At 43.3% G+C, this 20,930-nt stretch overlaps 1 protein-coding gene across 1 annotated transcript in view; it reads left to right on the top strand.

The window, feature by feature from the left end:
* The window catches only part of atrn (attractin), a 112,586-nt gene that overhangs the window by 43,628 nt on the left and 48,028 nt on the right, over window positions 1-20,930 (top strand). The window contains exons 19-25 of the mRNA XM_069160763.1: window positions 61-198; window positions 1,457-1,550; window positions 2,676-2,728; window positions 4,475-4,569; window positions 5,726-5,804; window positions 6,433-6,590; window positions 13,210-13,271. Of these exons, the coding sequence (XP_069016864.1) occupies window positions 61-198; window positions 1,457-1,550; window positions 2,676-2,728; window positions 4,475-4,569; window positions 5,726-5,804; window positions 6,433-6,590; window positions 13,210-13,271 (679 nt within the window). The remainder of the gene's footprint in view (window positions 1-60; window positions 199-1,456; window positions 1,551-2,675; window positions 2,729-4,474; window positions 4,570-5,725; window positions 5,805-6,432; window positions 6,591-13,209; window positions 13,272-20,930) is intronic.

Here is a 20,930-nt window from a genome sequence, read left to right as displayed (position 1 = left end):
GTCCCTCTGTGTGTGTGATGTTCACGCAGTGTGTGTGCGCTTTGTTTTACCGTCTGGCAGCTTGTCAGTGTAACGGTCACAGTCAGTGTGTCAACGAGAGCGTGTGCGAGAAGTGCGAGGACCTGACGACCGGACGTCACTGCGAGAGCTGCATCTCCGGCTTCTACGGAGATCCGACCAACGGGGGCAGCTGCCAGCGTGAGTATCGGCGGCCGCTCGGTTCCACCGCTAAATCAACCCAGTCAGTCTCTCTCTCTCTCTCTCTCTCTCTCTCTCTCTCTCTCTCTCTCTCTCTCTCTCTTTTGCACGCAGCTTCATTTGACTTGTCAGTGTTTTACAGTTCATTTTTATGCCGGTCATTTTCCCTGATTCCCGGCTGCACCGTAAAGCCTTCCCCCTGGGATATTAAAGATTTACTCCTTTACAGCGGATAGTGACAGGCAGTCAATCGGACAACAAATCAATCGGCTATTCCTTCGGCAGGTTCATTTAGCCTACTATATTACATTTTTTTTTGTTTTTTTTCTTCCTATCCCTGTGGAATATACATATATTCAGCAGGTTCTGCAGGAGTGACAGTCAGTCGATGAAACTGCCTCTCTTCATAAATTATCTGCATCTTTATCAGTGTTATGCTCTCTTTGTTTAGACTTGTTGTGGTTGTTCAGCACAGTTTCCCCCTCAGGGACATTTAAAGGCATGTTTTACCTAATCAGTCAGACTCGAGAGGCATGATGAGCACGAGTAAAAAGAAACAAAAAAGGTGCACAATCAATACCTCAACTACTCGGTATGACAACGTTCACGTCAAAGATGATACAAATATAAGATGGCTCTTTTTTCCTGCCAGCTGTGCCCCACATATTATTTTTCATATATTTCACAGCCATTTATTCCAGGAGGGGCTGAGTCTAGTTTAAAAATGATAAATATGATTAATGCAAAGGATGCTGGTGTGATAAAACTCCTCAGAATCACCCAAACCTAAGAGACATTTAAGTTACCGGCCACCAGATTCCCCTCCTGGGTTGCTGAAAGTCACCTTCGACAGCATATCCTGGAGTGTTGTTTTTTTTTCTTCTCAGTATTGTCTCTGTGCGACGGGGTGTAACTGGCAGGATCGCTCTGACTGTTGTTTGTACCTGTGCAGCAAACAGCCTTTTATTTTCTACATTTATTTTTGAGTCTGTGGGTGACGTTGTGGAGTCTGCAGAGAGACTTCAGAGGCTTTTATTGATGGCGCTTTGTTACTGGACTTCTGTGTTGTTACAAATCGCCACATTCAGACATACGGTAGTTCATATCAGGAGGCACCGGAGGAAGGCCGTTTTATGGGTTATGTGTTGACCAAAGGCCGATGTAAATGTGTAGCAGTCTAGTGTGTGTGTGTGTGTGTGTGTGTGTGTGTCGGCAGTTGTGCTCAGTAAAAAATAAATGTTGAATTTCTTTCTCTCAGCCTGCAAGTGTAACGGCCACGCCAGCATGTGCAACCCCAACAACGGCAAGTGCTTCTGCACCACCAAGGGCATCAAAGGAGACCGATGTCACCTGTAAGTTTTCCGTTTTCTGACGCTCCTCTGTCCCTCCGTCCTCCCTTTGCACTCCCACATTTTCTTTTACCGATGAGACTTTATTCCTCTCCTTGTTCGTCTTTCATTTTATTTTATTTTTGTCTAACAAATGCATTATTTGTGATGCTACATTCTCAGATTTTGATGCTAAACAAGAGAGGTATTTATTTGCCTTTAGATGCCTTTTTTCCAATGTGGACACTTTTCCAGATTTTTCAGACCTCCTGAGCCTCCCTTGCATTTTGATCAGAAGAACTTAACTTTGTAGAACTTGGAACTTTTCTGGTGGCAAAGAAAGTTTGCTAGTCAAGAACAGGAATTAAGGCTTCTACAACTTGTGTAGTGATGTGCCGGGTAAAAAAAAAAAAAAAAAAAAAAAAAATATTCAGCATGAGGAGTAGGAATGTGAACTTCCTGGCATTTTTTTTTTTTTTTTTTTTTTTTTTTTTTTTTTTTTTTTTTAAACGCAAGATTTTGTTTTCAATTTCTCAACCAGTCCAAAAAAGAGCAAGGTAGGTGAATTTGCTATCTGCTGAAAGGTGCTTATGTGCTGAAGTAGGAATGAAACTGGGGAACAAAAAACAGGTTGTCAATACTTTGCAGAGAAGTCAAGAAACAAAACTGCTGAACTACTCGAAATCAAAGGATTTTTTTTTAAACGATATTTTAGACCCGCTAGACCTTTCAAAATATACAAAGACCCTCCATTTCCTGCAGTTCTTCCTTTTTTTTGGCAGCCTGTACTGGCAGCTGTTCATTAGTGCCTACAGCTATATATTTTTGTATTTCAACCCTGGCCTTCATTATCATAGGACTTCCCAAAATCCATTAAAAAAAAAAAAAAAAAAAAATTGAGATAAAGTTTCACAGTTGAGCGGTCATCAGTATGAAAATGTAGGTTATTTTTTTTTTTTTTGTCTTTTTAAATTTTTTTCAGAAGGTTCCTGTTCATTTCTGTCCATCCTTTCTCATTCTGTTTCCCCTAAAGTTGAGGTGTTACTCTGAATGAAGGTCAACCCTCCCCTCTGTCTTCCCCTCTGTCTCTCATCTTTGCCCCATTTTTCACTCATCCATCCATCCAAACCGCCCTCCTTTGTCTTTCAGGTGTGAAGTGGAGAATCGTTACCAAGGCAACCCCCTCAAAGGCACATGCTACTGTAAGTGGAATTGCAATGACTAATTTCAGTGAGTGTGTAGAGTGGGGTGGGAGGGGGGGAAGGGGAGGGGGTGCTAATCACACAAAGAAAGCACTGTGAGGTCTGACTCTTCCTCCTTGTTCAGGTCAGTGCCAAGACGGCTCTCAAATCAAAGTGGTTTGAAGCTTAAAAAAAAAAAAAAAAAAAAATAACAGCCGGAGGAGAAACGTCTCTTTTTAAAACGAGTCACAGGTGGAGAAAAAAAAAATCAAAAAGGGAGACTCACATGAAAGTGAATCGGCCGAGAACGGAGGGAAGCGTTGTTGGAAGACCATCTTTCTTTATTCCCCGCTGCGATAAGTCAAACTGCAGTTCACTGGTCCGCGCTGCACATTACTCTCCTGTCATTATTATTCTGGTCACTGGTGAATCTGAAGATAGTAGTGATGACATGTCATGAGAAATGGATACGTCTGTCAAACCGGGAATTAAACTCGCTTTCTCATCCGCGGTCCTTAAGCTCTTCAGCATCATTACTTTATAATCTAAGAATGAGCTAGAAAGGATTTTGCACCTGAGAGACTTTCAGAGGGACACAGTAACCGGGTCAACTTGTCCAGTGGAGCCATGTCCATTTCTATTAACAGTTTAGTTAGACGGTATCCATGTGTAATGATGACAACACGTATTGGCTAGTTTATGAAATCAATCAGCTGTAAGTTTTTTAAATCTTTTTCTATGAAGATTTGCTGCATTTCTCCATTTTCTTTATCATCATAAATCATAAATCCTACAAAATATGAATGTCTAATGGAAATAATGAATAGTTCCAGCTAGTGATGCAACAGTTAGCCAATTAATTGGTTAGTTAATCAACAGAAAATTAAACTTCAGCTATTTTGATAGTCTAATTTAATCGTAGTGGGCCCTAAAAGCAAGAAATGTCAAAGTGCAGTTTGGTCCGATTTCCTTCTTTTCTCCGTTATCTCATTGTAAGTTAAGTTTATTTGGGTTTTTGGTTCGTTGCTAGGATAAAACAAGACATTTGATCTCATCACCTTTGACTGTTTGGCAATTTTTATTTGTTTGACATTTTACATGCCAATTAATTCATCAAGAAAAGATGATCATTATTATTTGCAACCCTGTAAGTGTTGTTTAACCAAATAATAAAGAGAGACAGAGACACAAACATAAATGCCTTAAAATATTTAATAATAGAACTGCAAGAGTTTGCAGCAGAATTTATATTATTTGAAAGGGTTTTAGCAAGATGCAAAACAATTCTCTGTGGCGAATGTGACTTTCTTGCATTGATTTGAGCTTGAAAAGGGTCACAAAATGTTGACATAAAGCAGCCAGTGTGTCTGTTAAGTGACGAAGGAAACATGTTTTTCTGAGAGACGGGAAAATGGGGTCTAAAGTTTGCAGGTCATGAGAAAGAAAGCTCTCAGAAAAAGTATCTGCATGTAGAGACGGCGATCTTCAGCTGCAGCCATATAAGCCATTGCTCTGTCCTGACCTTCATCTCAGAGACACGCCGAAGTCTTCAGGTCCATCCAAGAAAGTCAATAGAATTTCGAAATAGAAACAGAACGGGGATAATTTCCTGCCTGGAGCGCTGTCTGAAAAAAACTAAGAAAACAAAAACATGATCTTGTGTGACTTTCAAAACTTGACCAAATGGAGTCATTCTTCTTCTCCTTGTTTTGTAATCTCCTCCACCACCACCACCTCCCACACTGGGGGCGCCATCACTTCAAACAGACACGCTCCTCATCGACTACCAGTTCACCTTCAGCCTGTCGCAGGAGGATGACCGCTACTACACCGCCATCAACTTCGTGGCCACACCTGAGGAGGTATGTCTCTGACAGCGAACTCCCCGCTGTCACAGCAGCTGTCTCCTTTTATTAGGATTCAAGACGTTGAAGTCACCGGCAGATGATGAGGTTTTTGTTTCCTAACAGCTAAGTTTGTTCCTGAGAGGCTTCTCCATCTTTTTTTTTTTTTTTTTTTTAATCATTTTGATATTGATAAAACTTCCTGTGTCGAACCAGTTCAGTCGTAGAATTACCCGCACTCATCACACAGTCAGTCACACAGATGTCTCCCCACCAAACAACAATCTTGTCCAGTGCCGTTTACCCGGCTGCAGCATCTGGAGCCCAAACTGCAACACGAGCACCTGATTAAATTGTCCAGATGTTTTTTTTTTTTTTCCCCTGACAAAGCTTTTACGAGAAACGGTTACAAAATGCAGAAATTGAAATCTTTTTGTCAGTCGCAAGAACATTTTGATTCTGTATCGTTTCTGTCATTTGTATGCAGATTCAGAGAAAACTGAACTTAATAAATGTAGTTTGTTGTTCAGCAAAGTCGAAAGATGCTTTAAAATTTGAGTATTTTAGGAATAAAGTTTTTACCTCTTAAAAAAAAAAAAGATATCTATGCCTCACAGACAGAAAAAAATAGAAACCTTTTGGATTTCCATAATAAAACATCTTCAAACTGACAGGACCCTCCTCAGGCCGTCTCTGCGCATGTTCACTGTGTTGGTTATGAGGCAAATTATTCATTAACAAACTCTTTCCTTTTCAATTAGTCAGTAAACATTAATTAAGAGGCTAATTTGCATCTATTTGACATTATTTAGGCTTCACTTACAGTACGCGTAATACCTTCTGTTATAATCACTGTCTCTTGTTCAAACATTTGATTTGTTAATTCAGCTTCCATTAGCCGAGCAAACACGTCCCGTCTGCAGTACAGTAGCTGTTTGTACAGCTGCAGAGTGGAGCCGGAGGGATGGAAAAAAACACTGCCCTGCATGATCAGTAGAACAGAAGTCTGTTCTCACTTGTTGTTTCTCACGAACTTATCATATTTAATCAAATAAAACTTGCCTCAGAATTCTGGTTCCACTGCGTGTTTGGTTCATATGATATGTAGGTCTGACGCCGTCGTAGGTTAATATTGTTGATGGTGTCTGCATTTTCTTTTTGTTCATCTCTTCAGCCAAACCGGGATCTAGACATGTTCATAAACGCCTCCAAGAACTTCAATCTGAACATAACCTGGGCGACCAGCTTCACTGGTAAGTGTCACCTGTGGCTCCTTAACATTTCATATATCATAAATAACTGGCAGGGGGTCCCAATCAAAGGGAAACACTGGATTTTCCTGTTAAATCTTATATTAAAACACTTTTTTCAACCCATTTGGCCATGCACGAGTTGTGCACACTGCAGTAAGCATTTAGGGAACATCTGTGTAATTGTAGATGGAGAAAATAACCCAAAACATGTCTGTTGAGTATCAGCTTTTTCAGCTGGTTTGGGGGGAGCTCAGCCGTGAATAAATATAACTAAACACGAGTATTTGTCAGGAACAAAAGGTTGGAGACCCCTGATGTAAACAGTGCTGTAAAAAGTAGTTTAGTGATTCAACAGCAGTTTACTTTATAATGGGGTTTAAAAATTCCCCACTATTCCCATTTCAGGAATCAGGAAATAAAGTACTTTTTCTTTTTCTTTGATTATGCTACTTTTATTGTCTGATTTTTGTCTCGTATCATTACAATTTTCATCCTGTTTGGCTTTTCTCCACCTCCCTTTCCTTCCCTCCTTCCTCCTCTTCATCACCCTTTCATTTTCTGCATTCCCGTCCCCTTCCTCCGTCTCTATCCCTTCTCCTTTACTCCTCCTCTTCTCTCTGCCATGCAGCAGGCACCCAGACCGGAGAGGAGATCCCCATCGTCTCTCGGAGCAACATTAAGGAGTTCAAAGACAGCTTCTCCAACGAGAACTTCGATTTCCGCAACAGCCCCAACATCACGTTTTTCGTCTACGTCAGCAACTTCACATGGCCCATTAAGATTCAAGTAAGCTACTCATTGACTGAACAACGGTTACAGTTTGGCAGTGCAGTAATGCTCACGCACTTGATGAGTAGGGTAAAATAAAGGTTATGGGAAGACGGACAACACTATTTAGACTGCATTTAAACTTTAGGTTATTTACATAACCCCGGTTGCATGAGTAGCACACCGCATCCTGCAGAAAAGAAGACTGTTACGGTTCAATATTTAAGGTAAACTGTGATATAAATCCCAGGTCTCATTCAGTTCTGACAGACACAATTAGACATTCAGCTGTGATATCTCAGGATCAGCATTCATCCGCTGGTTTATTAAACATGAAAGGAAAAGCTGGTCGGGTTGATATGACTCCTGAAATCAGAAAATGAGACGCTTTAGTGCTCGACAGCACCAGTAAGTAGAAGTGATGGTGCTGCCTGGAAACGTGTGACTCAAATGTGACAGAACAAGAAGGCTGCTCCGCCTCAGCGATACACCAATGACAAAGGGAGAACTTATCGTTCCTTTTGCACTTAAAGAAAAGTTTCAAACAATTCAAACAGGTGTGCTTTGCACCGTTTGGCCTGCGAACCTGAAAATGTTGCCTTAAATCCTGTCGGAGAAAGAAGAAGCGATGGAAAACGGTAAAAAGAAGTCTCCTGCTTTTGTGTGCGGAAGCTTTTCTCCTGTGTTAGTGTGGCTCCTTGGCAGCAGTAGTGAATAGGACACTTTATCTGCGTGCCTGGTTGCCTGCAGTGTGTGTTTACGCAGCCGAGCTGCAACCGCCACTGCACTCAGTGAACCGCCGTTATGGGGACAGCAGAGAGAAACCTGTCCCTCAACAGGACTCTGGCTGTGTGTGTCAGCTGATGTAGCGCTGGCTGTATTTGCAGCCGGACTGATCTGCATTGATCGGGAAGTTAAAAAAAAAAAAAATACATAGAAATCCTTTGATTCGTAAACACAGTTCCAATGCAGACTGTGACGTTATCATAGGCTGGATATAGAAATGGATGCAGTGTCCCGGTCTGAAAGGCAAATGCAGAAGTGCATTAAAGTGCAATACCACTGTGCTTGGTTCTAAAAATAAAGATCGCTCGGTGTGACAGCACCAGCAGAAAGGCAAAGTTTATGGACTTAATACTGCAATGGAAACATAACGGTTTTCCTGGAGGTACTAACCTTTCCATCATGTTAAAGGTCTACATTGATGGAATCTTTAACACAAATTGATGCCACATTTTTGTCTGGATCACAACAGCAAGTTCAGCCCAATTAGTTACATTGTTTTGGCCAAATTCCACGACTTCCTCTACACATTTCACATTAAAAAAAAACCTATTTTCAAAATAAAAGCGCTGTAGCATTTCATACACGGCCCAGCCAAACTAGGTTTTGACCTGTTGTCAGTGGTATGTTGCCATTAAAAAAACAAAATAAAACATCACATATTTATATAAACTCGGTGGAGAACTCGCATCAGGAGGCTTTAACATGATTGATTGCTTCCATACCCAATAAGCTACACAATACATTGTGCCTCTGTACCTTTGTTCATTAGAAGCTTTCACTGAAATCACACTCGGACGCACGACTACCAGCGTCTCAAAGGTGGTGTTCAGTTTTAAATACATCACACAGCTTCATGTTGACATCCTTACACGCGTGTAGCTGCCCCTAAAATCATCAGGGACTCTTGTTTTTCATGCTTTTAGAGTTTTAATGAAGTATTTCAGAAAAACAAATTGGTTGCATGTGTTTGTTTGTTTGTTTTTGCAGCATGATGGAGGTTAGAATAAAGTTCTGCATCGGTACAACAACCTGATGCAGGAACTGAATGAGTGTGCTGCCGGGGGTTTGTGTGCTGCTGGTCTGGGAGCGCCAGGCGCTCCGGGCCTTCCGCGAAGCATACCCAGCTGTGTGCCTCCCCAAACACTCCTGGAAGTGATCTGACTGGTTGCACCCGTGTGAGCCCCCCCACCCCCCCTTTTTTTTTGCCCCCCATTGCCCTCCTCCTGAAAGGGGAGAGAAATCCTGCCTCCATCCTCCCATGTCCTGCCTTGTAAAGGGCTTTTAGTTCTCTCGGCTTCTGAACTCCAGCTGCTGCCAGCGTGCCTCAGGAGGTCGCCGGTGCAGCCGAACACCGAGCTGAGCTGAGTTGAGTTCCTCCCCTCTCAGCCTCCCGTGGTCCACCTCACCTCACCTCCTGTCTTGCTGGGTGGGATCATGTAGAAGATCTCCCCTGTCCGTGAAACTAAAGTATGCAGATTTTTGCTGCCGTGTCATTTGTCTTCCTCGCACTCATGGAGGTTTATCTTCGTCAGCGAGGTAACATTTTCCTTTTCTTTTCTTTTTTCAAACCATTTCCTCTTAATAGCAGCCCTTCGTTTTTATTTTGTCTTTGCTGTACTCTCCTCGCCTTCAGTGGTCTGCTGCAGTGTGGCGCTGGGATGTGTTTGTGTGTGTGTGTGTGTAATCGTAGGCGATGGGTCCCTCAGTGTTGGCAGGCAGAGATCGGAGTGTTGGAAAACGGTTCATAAACAGCAACTGAGAAAGAGCAAGGGCAAAGAGGAATGTTAAGTTGAAACACATGCTGCTTTCAGAGTGGGCTGAGTGCAAGCTAAGCTCTCTCGCTCGCTCTCTCGCTCGCTCTCTCTCCAGGCTTTAGTGTGCACACAGCTCTCTCTTCACGCCGCGTCAAGGTTGCTTCTGTTTGCTTTTCACGTGGTCGGAAGTGGCGTTAGAACGGCGCGTGTACCGCTTAGTTTGTTTTTGTCCGTTCGTTTTGACTCCACTCGCTGCGTTCGCCATCCAGCCTGCTGCACAAATCAGCAGCGGATGTTTATTTTGCGTTTTAAAACTGAAAGTTCAGCACCAGTTTTTTGGAGTACAGAACAATTTTCTAACTCGTGCACAAGGGACAAAACACTGATATAATTATTCTGATCCACCGAAATGAGATCTTTCTCAAAGGTCAAAGGGAATCGCCGTGATAACTTCATCACCGTCGAGCAGCTCGGATCATCAAAAGAAAAATCAATTGCGGTGAGATTAGTCAGCGAGGACTTCTCACACTTCCCTTTTCTCTTTCTTGATGAAGAATAGATCTGAATTTAATGATGTTTGTAATGAAACACAAATCCCAGACTAATTACATTAAAGAGCTGTGATCTCCTGTTCCGTGCCTTAGTGAACATGTCATGATATGGTAGAGATTAGAGCAGCCCTCCGATTTAATGCGCCGCCTTGGAGGCGCTGCAGCTGCAGCTATCAGCTGGCCGGGCTGCACCGCGTGTCTGCGTGGACTCGTGTAAGTGTTTATCTGGGCCGTGCACGGCTGCCCGATGGGCGTGTCGTGATGGTGATCACAGAGAGGGTGGGAAACCTGTGACGGTGGCAGCTTGAAACAGTGGCATGTGCCAACTGAAATTATTATTCAACAAGAAAAGCACATTTAATATAAAGAGCTATGCAGATTAATAAATATGTCATGTAACAAACAAAAGTTCTACCTTTTAAATTATAAAATGCAAATAGGAAAATATAACAATAATACAGTAAATATGAGTTTTTAACATTGTTATAAATATATGCAAAAACTATCTATATTTGAATAAAGAGCGCTAGCAGCTTTGTTCTACGTCTTATTTTGTTTGATCTACTGCATTTCATCATGCGCAAATTTGGCCAACATAATTTAATACAGCTGTAATTGAGATGCATTTGAAAATCAGCCAGTTTCTTATTAGTTTCCCATCAAATGTAAAGTGATGGCAGATATAATATATGTTGTATGAAGTGGTTTTGGAGGGCGTACTTTGAGCAAATTGTTAATGTCAGCCACGCTACCATGCTAACGTTTAGCAGGTATAATTATTCATTCAATAGTTTTGTGCTAGCATGCTAACATTTGCTAATTAGCAGCCAAGTTTCATGCCCTGTCCTCAGTTTTTTTTTTTTTAGGTTTTTATTCATAAAGCTAAGCATCAGATCAAATTTGGAGCTGATGATGTCACACGATCACAGCAAGTTATTACATTTCTTCCCGAGGATGCTGCCCATGTCTGCACCAAAATGCACAGTCCATCCTTTAGTTGTGATGGTATCTTTACCTGAAAATCAAAATGAGAACCGTGTGGAGTAAAAGTCAAGATACATCATCGGGGAACCATGAAAATTTGATGCCATCTAATCCATTTCATAGTTTGTGAGACAGTTCAGTCTGGATCAAAGAGGATAACGAGCAGGCAGACCAATTATTAGGTCTGTACGGCTACGCTGCTAGTGTGGATAAATGATAAATGATGATGTCGAATATTAACAATAGATGGAAGAAACCCCAACCCTTCAAATGAAGGCAGATAATTAGACAGAAAAAAACTGCCTCAAGAAAATATTGATCTACATTTGACTAGTTTTTTTGTTGGATATTGTTGTTGGACAAACGTGGAAGCTGTAAATCCACAGTATCTTTCGCACACACCATCCCTCTCCACCATATTTAACATTCTGCTTCCTTCTGTCCTCTCCTTTTTTTTTTTTTCTTTGGCTGGAACCTGTTGAGCAGCCCCCTGCCCTCCCCTCCCCCCGCACTGATAACGACACTTTTCCTTCAAAACTCCAATAGTAGTTCAAGCGGCTGTCAGAAGCCATTAAAGGCAGAATATTTCCCGTCTTAATGCCCGGCGGCAGGCTGACAGACCCCGCTGCGAGATCCTCCGCGGCCCCTAAAGAGTCACCCTCTGCTGGGCACATAACGAGAGCGTCACTCGGGCCTCCCGCCGCCGCCGCCGGTCTGCCTCTCGGTGACTAAGCACCGCACACAGGCTGACACTCCAGATTAGCCGCTACAATAACCGTTATCGCACATCTTCTCGGTATGACGGCCTGCTTGTACCTTTCAAAATGAACTTGACATGACACTGAGGCTGCGCTCATTTGCTTTTTTTTTTTTTTTTTTTTCTTCTTGTTTTGGCTTGGTTAGCGTTGTCTTTGAAGGGAGCTGTTGTGTCATTAGATGCGAGAATTACTCGTCTCTAATCACCTGAAGAAGTAGAAAGATGGCTTTGTTAGGCTGCTGTCACAAAGCACACCGGGTTTCGGCTCACCAGCTGACAAGGCGTCTTTGATAATTCTCAGCTTTGCCCTCAAAAGAATATCTGCCCCTCACGGGTTCGTACAATCTCTGATAGTTTTTCCTGTAATCCTTTCTTTTCTTTTTTTTTTTTTTTTTTTTACCTCCCATTTACATTCAGGAGAGCAGGAAGTGAAATATTGCCTCCAAACTCTTTGCTCTTAATTGACAGCTGATCCTGCCAGGATGTTAGTGCCCCCCCCCACCCTCCACCACCACCACCACCACTGTGCCACCTGGGGAGTTAAACACCAAACTACCCACCCAGATCTCTGCTGATCACATCTTATTTGACAAAGTTTTCTCCGGGTACGTTTGATGCCCTGAACTTCTCTTCGGTACTCCACAGTCTGCAGCAAAATTATCACGCTGAGGATTCGGCGCTCAACAGTAATCAACGGCAACACATTAGCGATCCAGATGGTGCTGACTACACAAGTAAATTAGACCCGGGGCCGTTCACAACACACACACACACACACACACACACACACACACACACACACACACACCCCACACCCACCCTGTCATCTCACCACGGAGGCCGACACCTCTGGCCTGGAGTCACTGCAGATCTACTCAGTCTGACCTGTCCTGTGTGTTTTATGCATATATTGTAATTGTTGATCACATATTTGGTATTCACAGACTAATCTGACATGAACACTCCTGGGTTTTCCAGCTTTTTCTTCCTCCTGCTCCTTTTTTTTTTTTTTTTTTTTTTTTTTTTTTAAAGAGGAATTGTATGCAAATCGCTGCTTGGCTGAGGAATAATAATCAGTGGGAGGGGGAGGGGGGGATGATGGCGATGGCGACGACGACAAGTTCTCCTCCAAGGTGTCACCTCGGAGAGAGAAAAGTGTGAGGGGATTTTATGTTTTTTGCCCTCAGTGTCTCCGTGCTGCCAGAGAGAGGCAGTGTTGTGTTGCTGCAAGGATAAATTCACTGTGAGGCGTTTTATGGTGGTGGTGGTGGTGGTGGGGGGGGGGGGGGGGGGGTGTAGGTGTGAGAGGGGGATGGGGAGGATGGCGAGGTGGTACACCACTGCCAATGTTACCCCTGGCAACCTTGATTAAGACGGGATGTCGTTAGCACAATTGCTCTTGTGATGATTACATAGTGAATGTTTCTGCCCACATATGCTGGAATGAGGTTTTTTTTCTTTTTCTTTTTTTTTTTTTAGCGCAGGCTGTGGGCAGCTGAGAGGGCCGGCTGCTGGCTCGTTGTCTCGGTGACAGACGTGTTGTCTGGAGCGCAGATAAGCACACAGACTGGGAACCTCCCAGTAGTTGTGCATGAGGAGTCGTAGATAGAAAATTTAAAAAAATATGTTGACAACAGTGGAGTCGTGAGCTATGATGCAAAACATAGAGTCATACATGTGCAGCGTTATCGCACCCGCTCTTTTGTCACATGTACAAGGTCAAATCACCTCTTCAGCTTGTATGTTGTATGCTGCCGACCCTCCCAGATTTCTGACTGACGTCCTCTCATTCCTTCCTTGAACAGATCGCCTTCTCGCAGCACAGTAACTTCATGGACCTGGTGCAGTTCTTCGTCACCTTCTTCAGGTGAGCAGCTCCTCATCGTCACCCCCCCCCCCTCCTCCCACAAGATGTGTTAGTGGTGAAGTGGCTGCAGTCGCCTTCAGTGTGTGTGTGATTGTGTGTACGTGCACCAGCCGCTACTATGAAGAAGCGCTGCGGCTCGCTAGTTTATAGGAGCTGGTTAGCAGGACAGACAGACAGACAGATGCTACAGTGTCAAAGCATAATAATGTTTTTAAAGGCTGATATGTTTGCAAAGCAATTAGCTTGCTAGATTTAAACAGCAGACATGAAGCAACATTATCATCCCAAAAACAAGCAACTCAAAGAGCTCCAGAGGTGATTATCAATCAATCAAACTTTATATATAGATAAAGAGCACCTTTGTAACAAATCGAATGCAATTCAAAGAGCTTTTCAAGTGACAAAATGTTAAAAATGGATAAATGACAAACGGACACAAAAACAACCCAAAAAGGTAATTGAATAAGACAACAATGAAAGACGGGTTTCAACAGAATAATGAAAGAGAAATAAAAAAAAGAGAATAAATAATGAATATAAATTGATCAAGGTGGAACAGTGAAATAAAATGGGATGAAATATATATTGCTCTAATCTGCGGTTTTGCTGCTGGCTGGTGTGAACACGTGCACGTGTTGAGAGCGCTGATGAATCCCCCGAGTCTACACTCTTTACTTCTTTTCAGGAACTGCTGTAATGTGTTATCGATTTATAAAAAAAAAATAAAATATGAGTGGGAGCAAAGAAGTGTGTTTCTAGCATGCTTGATTGCGCGTGTGTTACATCTCCGGCGCATCTTGTCTGTGTTTGCCTGCAACCTCGAGGAGAACTGTTAACACTTTTATTTTTCACGTTTATGTGCTCTCCACGTTGTCCTGGAAAAAAATTGCCGGCTGTTCCAAGTCCTGCTGCTTTTATTGATCCGGCAGCCATGTTAAGGCAGGGACATTTGATGGTGCTGATTTAAAGGATTCTTTTTTTTTTTTTTTTTTTTTTTTCCCCCCCATGCGGTGATGTTCGATAACAACACGTCTGAGCATCCACGGAATACATCGCCCTCCTCGCTAAGAGGTTTATTTATGATGCTATTCAGCTTTCAAAACAGGAGGAGCGCGTGATGCACCTCCTCTCCATTTTTTTGCATTCAGATTGCGACCCTGCAGTTCCTCGCTCATGATGCCGCTGTGTTTATACATGCGTCAGCATTTGAAGGTTTGCATGTCAGCGATCGGAGCACGCGACACGCTCCTGCTGTGAAGGAAGCAGGAATCACAGCCGTGCTCTAACGGAGCGACCGTCTCTTCTCTGACGCTCCCTCCATCTCCTCTCTTCCCTCTCGTCCCTCCTTCTTCCCTCTTTTTCCTCCTGTTCTCTTTTCCTTTTCTGTGCCTCCCTCGCTCATCGTTTTTCCTCCTCCCTCCCGTGCTTTCCCTCTCCCCTGCCACTCTTCTTTCATCTCTGGTTCTCCATCTCTCCCTCCTCCTCCGCCTCCTCCTCCTTCTCCTCCTCCTCCTCCTCCTCCTCCGTCCTTTGCTTCCTCCCGCCCGCCAGCCCATGTTTTCTTTACTTCCAACCTCCCACCACTCCTTCCCCCCGACTTGCTCTTAATCCCACAGCACTTTCTCTCTTTTATTTTTTTTATGGGATGTGTGTGCTGCCTGCCACTGATTCAGCACAGATGAGTGGAGACCTAAAGTTAGCGAGCTCGCAGCCTCGTCCCCGTTTGCTTCTGGTTCTTTCGGGTGCCGCATTGTTTGTGTTGCGGGGGAGGAGAGGGATGTTAATTAACATGGAAAATTTGTTTGCTCTTCCTCACTCCGACTTTCTTGCCGTCTTAATCTCGCTTCCTCGCTCTCGGTGCTTGCTCTCTCTGTGTGCCTCGTTCCCTGTGGGGGGACAGATGAAGGTGGTGCCATCCTGTTATCTGCAGCGCCAGCACAGATCCCCCCACCCCACCGACCTCTTCTCCCCCCCTAAAAAAAAAAAAAAAAAAAAGCATTCTCCAGCCACATAACAGATCCATTAAACATCAGCGGTAACAGCAAACAGATGCATTCACATATTCACGTCCAGCTGTCCGGCAGCTTCTCACCTTCGGTACGCCATCTTGAATCATAGTTCACAGTTTCAAAATCAAGCGCAGTCAGAAACTGTACGACATTTATTAAAAAAAAAAAACTTTTTTCGTGAATGTTTAACAAGCTAAATGTTGTTTCTAGTTGTGCAAATTAAGTGTTTTCTTCCAGGCCTGGAAAAGCCCAGGAGAACGTGAAAGATTTCGAAAACATTTTTGGGAAATGCAATGAAAATGTATTCTTGAGCTTTTTTTTTTCTCTCTCTCAAGCTGTCATGTTTTTAATTTTAAACTTGGCTGCCGCCAAAGCAAGCACCCTTTGAAGTAACAGTGACCTGAATGACAAATTTCTTGGCTACGTAAGTCCGAACTGCTGGATGGAGGGAGCTGAAAGAACGATCACAAAACGCAACAGTTTAACGCTGCACTCTGGAACATATTTGTCACGGACATATCACTGCAGTTTTGCCTATTTTTGAAGTCTAACTTTATACATCGCAAGTCTACATTCCTTCCCTCCCTCTTCAAGAAAGTTTGTTTCTGTTTTCTGAATAGTTTATCTTGTTTATGAAGCAAATGTTCAGCCGCGGTTCAGCGAAGGTGTAAGTAAGACTTAACCTACAGGGGTTACATCTGCGGGTGTCTTGGAGGATTAATGGCACTTGAATATATTATTAACAAAGTTACATAAGACCACTTTAATGTCCTATTCAGCCGAGTGTGAATGTTTCAGCTGTAGTTCAGGGAGTTCTGCAGAATCAACTAGTTCCAGCACTGTGGACAAAACAAGACAGATGCTGTTTGGATGGAACTATAATCCTGTGAAAAAAGAACAAGGTCAAGACACGATGATGAAACTGTCAAATGTTTGAGACAACTTCTGTAACCTGCAGTGGGATCCCACTTCCCCTGTTCTGGGACTCGCATTTATTTTTTATTTACTTCAAAGTAACAGCAGAAAAATGAGTTTCTGAAGTATTGTTCTCGAACAGTGGCTACATGTTGGCCCACTGTGGTGTGTACTTCTAAAAAAAAAAACTTGACTTAACCTTCTAATAGTTGGCGCAGCGCTGTCGCCGGATGTCCCAGAAAATCCTGCTTCCCCCGGGAGCACAGCGACACATCTGCGCTGCTCGACAGATAATATTAAAATAACTTGTGCTTTCTGGTGGGCACCTCTGTCCAACACGAGTTCTTACGTGTATTTTTAGTACATGTGTACCCAGTGGAAAGTAGCCTAAAGTGTCAGTGTGCATTTTTATTGGTGTGCATGAGTCCACACAGTCACCGACTGTCAGTGTAGCTCGAATATTATAAAACACACACAGACTTTGTCAAGACTAGCCAATATATGAACAAGGCAGCAGACAAAAAAATTTAGATTCTTGTTTGACCAATACACATAATTAATTTTAGTTACTACATGAGGTCAGTTAAATAAATCTGCAGTCAACAGCTGTCAGATCAGAACAGCCTCTCGCTTAAACTCTTGTCAAGAAACTCGTCTTAGTAAATTGATATTTGTTTCTTGAGATTAAATCATTTGTAGTTTTTCACACAGACTGTATATAAAAGCTTCTGGGTCTAAGAAAATGAGGCAGATGCAGAAGTATCTTAAGCTGCAATACCAGCGAGTGCCACTAGAGGTTGGCTCCAAAAAGCCTCCGGCTCCATAGACTCCCATTCAATTTCTCTCGTGAAATCTGAAGTCAGTGCATGTTTTTCAGAAGTTATTTTGGTGTTGTTAGCTAAAGTCGTTCCTTCTTATTAGTTTTCTGGCGGTCCGTCTGAAAATAATTCCGCTATTAATTAGAAAATATGCTTTTGTTTGAGTGACAGGCCTGTGGTGCAGTCAGGTTACAGCTATCGGTGGGGTGGACTTAATATCGTCAGGTTTCCAATCAGATCAGTCAGATCCACCGCTCGCTCCTCCCCCAGCTCGTCCAAATATGGTCACTTCCTGCTCCAAACCGCTATGAACTAGCAAAATGGCGATGAACAAAATCCGAACTCGAGGCTTCATGACGGCTGTTCACAAACCAATGGGTGACGCTGGTTGCCGCATTAATTTTTAATAACAAATCAAATGCACCAACTCTCTGGCTTCAGTTATTGAGTACAAAAACACTCTTACAACTACACACTGATGTACACAAGAGCAGCAATATTCAACTTTTTTTTCATTAACGAATCTCATGAAAAGGAACAAAACAAACCATATATTGATCTTTCCATCAAATGTTGTCTGCGCAGTCCAAAGCTTTGGTATGTTTTTCCTCTGTGCCATAGACTTCCATTGTTGTCTGAAAAAAACTATTAAAAATACATCGCTGAGTGACACAGTCCTCCATATTGATCAACTCTGGCACTGAAGTTTGTACTGACTCAGCCACACATCCACCATCCTGCTGCTGTAAAATTCTCACCAGAGAACGAAAGGTGTATCCATCCACAGCAGAAAGTAGTCCCCTGCGAACGCAGGCTTTACTCCTGTTTGGTTTAAAAAGTATTAATTGGTTTTGGTCTTTTCTTCAGATTGGTTGACATGAAAAATACAAAGTAAGGGCAGCGTATTCCTTTTAAAAGCACAAAAATTCCTGTCTTTTCAAAGCAATGACAACATAATTGAGCACCAGGAAAGAATGCATCTCGTGTGAATCAGCGCCATACAGCCTCAATCACCCTTTAAAAGAAATAATTCAAAAAACGTCACACTCGCAGCGATTAATTATTAAAATCTGAAACGCATTTAAAAATCACAATTTTCACCTCGCTTTGCAGGCAGTTATCACGGTTGTTTATTTAAAATGATTAGCGATCATTTATTTTGCCTGACGGGGAGAGTTCTGGGGGGGGGGGGTGATGCGCTAGAACACAGGGTACCGGCAGGCTGCCCACCCCGGGCCACGATCTGGGTCGTCGCGTGGGAGGCTGTGATTGGTTGATGTGAATGAATCATCCCACCGCCACCGAGGGGAATTCAATTCTCTCTCCTCCGAGAGACAAGTTTGCCTGCAGAGTGAAGATGAGGCTGTTTTCTCTCTTCACTGCTGCTCCCTTCAAGTTCTTCAGCTCCTTGTTTGCTTTTTTTTTTTTTTTTTTTATAAGTACTATCATCAAACCCTATATCGGAATTGGTTTCGAATCACTGCGAGATCTGGACTGTCATCAGCATGCAGCAGCACACAGCGGTGTTCACGCTCGCTGACCTCCTCCTCAACCGTTTACCTCGTTAAAGCAGAGAGGTGATTCGTGTCGTCACTCCCGGGTCTCTTGAGTCGGCATCCACGACATGTATGTCGCACGGGCACCCGAGCCTATGCTGCTCTTGCCACCCACCCCACCCCACCCCACCCCCCACCTGGAAGTCAGGATTTGAACCTGTTGTGCTGAAGGTGCAGCAGTCGAATCTTTGGGTCTCTGCTGAGCCAGTTGTACCTCTGTTCTCTCCACTCTTATGCTGTTTTTTTTTTTTACCCCTCTGATACTTTACTTCTCCTAATGATACATTTTTGATTAAGTAAATGGGAAAGCAATATATTTTATTGGAAGAAGATCAAATTAAAATTAGTTTATAAACTATTAAAAAAAAAAAAAATGTCCATTTAAAGTGATTTGTGCCAACAGGGCTGAAACATCTCTTTCACAGCACTGAAAAATTGTGGATATTTGAATTTGCAGCACAGTTATTTAAATTGAAAGGGTTACTTCTCTCAGATCACAAAAGACTGTTCCCTCGCTTATCTTTTATTCGCCCAGATTTCATGATTTCTTCCTGTAGTTCTTCAGCCTCCTCTGAAATACAATGAAAAGATTTTTCATACAGTTGGATATTCATACAGAATACAGTTGGATGTTCAACGGCAGTGAGTCTCTTTAGAAAAAAAAAATCACCCAGAGGCCTCACTGCAAGCCGCCGTTATTCACAATTTATTTTGGTTATTTATTTGTACACTGACCATTAAAATTGACACTATGTACAAGCACAGCATCCTCTTGCAGCAACATTAATGCACAGTCATACACACACACACACACACACACACACACACACCTGGAGATCTCCGCGTTGCTCTCCGGACTCCGAGGGACGACCCAATGGGCACTCCTTGTGTATTTTGGCAGCTTTAAATGGGCCGCAACGGGAACATAAATAACTCTGCAGTCGTGATCATCGTCTCACTGTTCGGCCTCTCAAACACACCTGCAGGTTCAGACTCTGGCACAGAAAGTCTCTCAACTGCACGCAATCTTAAACGCACACACACAAACGCGCGTATGCACTCAGAAACACTCTTCATCCGTATATAGGAGGCAGCTGGCCACTCAGTGGTTCGGTGTGCCCTCTGAGCTGAATGATTGTCCTTCACACACAAACACACACTCAGTACACCAACCGGCTCTTCTTTTTCCTCTGAGGCATCTTTAAAGCTTCGTCCTGCCGCACGTGTTCCGGGTCGGCTCAATGCGATCAATTCCAAATGTCAGTTTAAACTACAACCGGCTCGCTAATGACGAATCATTCTCAATTATCTTCCCCTGACATTTTGTTCTCGGCGCCTTCATTACGGACCAGAAAGCTTTTTTCCGGAAAGAGATCAATCACTGCGATGGGCTGAAGAGAAAGTGACGCTGACCCCGACCGTGATGGGCACCGTACAGTGCAGGGGGGGGGGGGGTGTAGCTCGCTGTTCCCCTTCACACACACACACACACACACACACACACGCTGTTGTTTGTACACAAACGTCGGTGCGCATCATTGTCACCGTCAGCCGTGACAGCGCAGGTGACGGATGATTGACAGCAGGACAGAGTGACGGAGACTCTGCAGCACCAAAAACATACACCGTCGCTGTGATTCCTTTCAGCTGTCAAGCAAACGTTATTGAAACTTTTGAAAATGTGGAGCTGTATAAACAGACTCTTTATCTATGTATTTATTCATCTGTACGTCTTTATCGATATAGCAGAGACATATGAGAGGTTCAGAGGTGTGTGTGTGTGTGTTTGGATCTCGGGTGGGAAAAACTTCACTCGCATCTGGAGTGAATGTTGTTTGATTTATTCATTTCTCCTTCATTCTCTTCATCGAACAATGTAGGTGACTGAGATGTGGAGGGAGGCAGACGGTCTTTTTACTGCTCGGTATCTCTCTTTGGAGTCATTCAGTTCAATCTGAATCATCTTCTTTATACTCCGCCCACATATCCTGTGTCATCCTGAAATACTTCTAAGATACTTTTTAAGGGAAATATGTCTTTGCTGAACCTGTTCTCCACTCCTGGGCAGGTGTTCCTCTACTTTAAGGGATCACAAGTTGCAACCAGTTGTTAGTTGGGATGCACCAAACTGTTTGTCAATCAGATACTCCTCCAGTCTAGTATTTTGGCTGTCACCTTCTTGTTTTGTTTTTTTGAGCCATAATTGACCATATTTGGACGAGCTGGGGAGGAGCAAGGGGAGGATCAGACTGATAAGCTGAGGACACTGTGTCCCGCCCACCTAGACCAGAAAGCTGACTGTACTACAGGCCTGTCAATCAAACCAGACATGCCCCCCCCCCCCACCCGAAGATAGCTCTC

The sequence above is a fragment of the Embiotoca jacksoni genome, unplaced genomic scaffold (assembly GCF_022577435.1).
Source record: "Embiotoca jacksoni isolate LCO1_2020_lvr unplaced genomic scaffold, fEmbJac1.0.p SCAF_27, whole genome shotgun sequence".
NCBI lineage: Eukaryota > Metazoa > Chordata > Actinopteri > Embiotocidae > Embiotoca > Embiotoca jacksoni.
This window is presented reverse-complemented; position numbering and strand designations above follow the sequence as displayed.